Below are 5,000 nucleotides of genomic sequence, written 5' to 3'. Positions count from 1 at the left end.
GTTTGATTATGAATTATTGTAAAACTGCAAAAATAATTACATTTCCTTAGACATGTAATTAGACAGTATGCCATGTGACCAGAAATACGTGGCATCATTAGTATGTTCCAGTAACAAGACATGGCAGTTAACATGTTAATGTCCGACTTGAACTGTAGGAAGTTGACTGCAAGAAAAAAGACTTGTGCAGTTGGGAGTTCCAGAGGTCTGGTATTCTGGGAAAGAAGGACTGGTTGCAGTTGTTAGTGCAGGACTATGGATGACAAGAAAAGAGATGAATGTATAAGGGTGCCTGAGTGGAGCTGGCATGTGATCAGTCAGATCCGAGGAGAAGAGACGATTGTAGTAGCAGAAGAAAAGGCAGAGAGAGGAGACAGCACATCAGTGGGAAAGAGGCTGGAGTATATTTGTGACTTCATACCAGTATCACAGTATACTTGTAGGATGATGAGCTGGGCAAAATTGTTAACACACTGGGAAAGATGCTTAGTGGCATCTCATCCATCTTTACATTCTGAGTTCAAATTCTGCTGAGGTCAGCTTTGCCTTTCATCCTTTCAAGGTTGATTAATTAAGTACCAGTGAAACAATTTCAGGCCTTATGTCTTTATTAGAAAGGGTTATTATTAATATCGATATTATTATTATTATATCTAAGGTGTCAAGCTGGCAGAATTGTTTGTACGTTGAGCAAAATGCTTAGAGACATTTCATCTGTGTTTATGTTCTGAGTTCAAATTTTGCTTTGGTCGACCTTGCCTTTCATTCTTTCAGGGTTGATGAAATAAGCACCAGTTGAATACTGGGGTTGATGTAATTGACTTATACCCCTCCTCTGAATTTGCAGGCCTTGTATTAAAAATTTGAAACCAATATTTCAGTGTACTTGTGAGGGACATCATGTTATGGTTGTCACGTGATTTTGAGTGATACCATGCCAAGGTTACTCTGAATTTGTGAAGGATTTGATGCCAATATTGGAGTGTGTTTGTGAATGACATCATGCCGGAGCTGCATGTCTTGTAGACTAAACTTTTTTACAAGTTAATAGGCTTTGGGAGAATATGTCAAAGATAAAGTGTTAACCAACATATGACAGATAACTTTGCAAGTATACTTTTGCTACTATTGGCAATATCAGGAAATAATGACATACATACAACAAATTCTAATCTCACTTTTATCAAATATCTTGGTGCTAAAACAAAATGATGAAACGTGTACTAATTTTCATGTGCTGTGCGTGAGAAGACCCGGCAAGCCAAGTGAGATCATTGCCAGTGCCCCTGGACTGGCTCTTGTGCGGGTGGCACATGGGATGCACCATTTTGAGCGTGGCCGTTGCCAGTACCACCTGACTGGCCTTCATAGGATTTTCAAGCGAGATCGTTGCCAGTGCCCCTGGACTGGCTCTTGTGCGGGTGGCACATAAAATACACCATTTTGAGCATGGCCGTTGCCAGTACCACCTGACTGGCCCTCGTGCGGGTGACACGTAAAAGCACCCACTACACTCTCTGAGTGGTTGGCGTTAGGAAGGGCATCCAGCTGTAGAAACTTTGCCAAATTAGATTGGAGCCTGGTGCTGCCATCCGGTTTCACCAGTCCTCAGTCAAATCGTCCAACCCATGCTAGCATGGAAAGCGGACGTTAAACGATGATGATGATGAAATGCTTATTACTTTCAAATTTAATTGAATAGAATAAAATTCTTGTTTATATATTTGCATTAAATATATAGGCACAGGAGTGACTGTGTGGTAAGAATCTTGCTTACCAACCACATGGTTCCATGTTCAGTCCCACTGTGTGGCACCTTGGGCAAGTGTCTTCTACTGTAGCCTTGGGCCAACCAGAGCCTTGTGAGTGAATTTGGTAGATGGAAACTGAAAGAAGCCTGTCATATATATATATATGTGTGTGTGTGTGTGGATGTATGTTTGTGTGTATGTGTTTGTCCACCTACCATCGCTTGACAACCGATGCTGATTTGTTTATGTCTCCGTCACTTAGCGGTTCGGCAAAATAGACTGATAGAATAAGTGCTAGTTTCACAAACAATAAGTCCTGGGGTTGATTTATTTGACTAAAGGTAGTGCTCCAGAATGGTCACAGTCAAATGACTGAAACAAATAAAAGAATAAAAAAATGCCAGTATGCGAATGTTACATAGCTTAGTGGTTAAAGTATTTGGCTCACAATCATAAAGCTGTGTGTTTGATTCCTGGCTGTATGTTGTGTTCTTGAGCAAGACACTTTAGTTCATGTTACTCCAGTCTGCCAAAAATGAACAGTACTTGTATTTCAAAGAGCCAGACTTGTTGAAGTCTGTGTCAAGCTGAATCCCACTGAGAACTACATTAAGGGTACATGTGTCTGTGGAATACTCAGCCACTTGCATGTTAATTTCATGAGCAGACTGTTCCTTTGATGGATGAACTGGAACACTTGTCTTCATAACTGACAAAGTACCAGTTCATGCTAGTATTTTTTTAAATTTCACCAATGTAATTTCAGTCTACTCTGTTGGAAACCTATCTCTGCAAAATTCTGTATTTTTCAGAAAGTCATAAGACACACTTTCTGCAATTATGTGAATTCTCTCTTTTACTCTTTCTTTTACTCTTTCTCCCCCTCCTCTCTGTACCGTGTAAAGCATGACTTGGGAAATCAACCAACCAACCAACCTACCAACATTTATATCAACTATTGTTATGCAAAGACGATTATGTAAACCAGCATGTCTCCTGGGTTTACTGTTTAGAATTAATTTTATTTCATTGAATATATTGTGTTTAACTAAATTACAGACTATTAAATGGGAAATATATAAAAATAAATTCTTGGCACATTTGAAAAATGAGGACAATGTCCTTTCTCTACCCAGAAATGTTATTGTACTTGTGTTCAAAGAAGTTTTCTCTGAAATCCATATTGAAAAAAATTGATAAGATTTTAGGCACTTCAATTTTAGCTTCACAATATTTTACAAAGAAATCTAATATGGAGTATAATTTGGTTTTTAATGTTTATCTACATTAATATTTCTTCTTTCTAGTTTTGCTGTGCATAAAAAATGGATGATCTTGTACATTTTTTTATAAACTCCTTGATGATCTGCTTCCTATAAAATGGTGTATGAACAGAACCACTGTTTTCTATCCTTTAAGTTTGGTTGTGACACAAAAGTAGGAGACAGTATAAAACAGTTAACTTTAATGAATCATTTGTGTTTATCTTCTAATCTATTTTTTCCAGTCGCACAACTTTTTTGGTTGAACTAAAATGAAATTTGTTCTGTGATGTACAGACAAAAATCAACATTTTAAATATAATAAGATAAAATTTCTTGCACACGTGCACACACACACACACACACACACACACACACACACACACTCACACACACACACTCGCACACACACAAACACACACACACACACACACACACACACACACACACACACACACACACACACACACACACACACACACACACACACACACACACACACACACACACACACACACAAGGGTAAGTTTTATCATTTATTTTGCTTTGTTTTAGTATACTGAAATAAATGTCAAGAAATTACTAAATTTACTATCTGTTGTTTTCATACTCAATTTATAATGCTTGTAATTTATTTCCAGAGCGTCTTGATCAATGAGATGCCAGATAAAATCCTCTTGCAGATATTTTCGTTTCTCAAGCATCGAGAACTTGGGAAAATTGCACGTGTGTGCAAACGTTGGCGTCTCATTGCATACGACAGTCGACTGTGGCAGGCGGTATCCTTGCGTCCTGAATTCTCCGGTCTGCATGTGAATAATACTGAAACACTGCTGGCTTTAATAAACATCCGTTTCGGTTCAACTCTCCGATATATTGAGCTTCCCTGTGAACTGATCACGTCCCCTGTCTTGCATGACCTTGCCAATAAGTGTCCTAACCTCAAGTATATGACACTTGACTTTTCAAATGCAATGCAATTACATGACTTCAATGATTTGAACGCCTTTCCTTGTAACCTTCGAAGTCTCTGCATTTGTTTATCCGAGGTAATCTTTTTGGAGGGATTTATGCGAAGGATTTATAGCTGTTTATCATCTCTGGAAGTTCTTCATTTGATTGGTGAGTATATATTTTTTTTTACATTTTAAATTAATCAAGATTGAATCTTGTTTTATTGTTGTTGTTGTTGTTTAGTCCTGTGGCATAGCTAATGGGGGGGGGGGAGCAAGAGATGTGACGGCTCTTCTCGAACAATGTTTTAAACTCTTTAGTTACCTATGTCTGTAGTTGTAAGTTCCATACATAACGACATATGAAAATAATGAATGTAGAATGCAATTACATATATTATAGCTTTCTTTTATTTGTTTCAGTCATTTGACTGCGACCATGCTGGAGCACCACCTTTAGCTGAACAAATCGACCCCAGGACTTATTCTTTGTAAGCCTAGTACTTATCCTATCGGTCTCTTTTGCCGAATCACTAAGTTACGGGGATGTAAACACACCAATATTGGTTGTCAACCAATGGTGGGGTGTCAGACACAGATACACACACACACACACACACACACACACACACACAGATATACAATGGGCTTCTTTCAGTTTCTGTCTATCGAATCCACTCACAAGGCTTTGGTCGGCTCAAAGATATAGTAGAAGACACTTGCCCAAGGTGCTATACAGTGGGACTGAACCCAGACGCAAAGTACTTACCACAGAGCCACTCCTACGCCTATATACCAATGAAATATTTTGTGCAATGAGTTAAAAATTGTTTGGTATGTGTCATGGCACCTTTTTCTTATGTGCTCACTCATCCTAACTTTAGAACCTGGCTATGCCTCTGGTATAGTCCTTCAAGTCAGCCTTGGCTGGTAGATGTATTATGAAAGAAATTCCTGCTATGAGACTAACCTGTTTATTTTAAAAATTATTTTCTGATGCAGTTTGTCTATACTACATTTATTACCAAAAGTTT

General features: G+C 38.3%; 1 protein-coding gene across 10 annotated transcripts in view; it reads left to right on the top strand.

Annotated features, from left to right (window-relative positions):
• LOC106876006 (F-box/LRR-repeat protein 6) overlaps window positions 1–5,000 on the top strand; it is a 336,390-nt gene that overhangs the window by 227,800 nt on the left and 103,590 nt on the right. For all 10 annotated transcript variants that reach the window (XM_052975599.2, XM_014924360.3, XM_014924365.3 and 7 more), the window contains one exon: window positions 3,655–4,135. In XM_052975599.2, the coding sequence (XP_052831559.1) occupies window positions 3,655–4,135 (481 nt within the window). The remainder of the gene's footprint in view (window positions 1–3,654; window positions 4,136–5,000) is intronic.

The sequence above is a fragment of the Octopus bimaculoides genome, chromosome 2, assembly GCF_046866305.1.
Source record: "Octopus bimaculoides isolate indiv1 chromosome 2, ASM4686630v1, whole genome shotgun sequence".
Taxonomy (NCBI): domain Eukaryota; kingdom Metazoa; phylum Mollusca; class Cephalopoda; order Octopoda; family Octopodidae; genus Octopus; species Octopus bimaculoides.
Note: the sequence above shows the minus strand (reverse complement) of the source record. Positions and strands in the feature narration are given on the sequence as shown.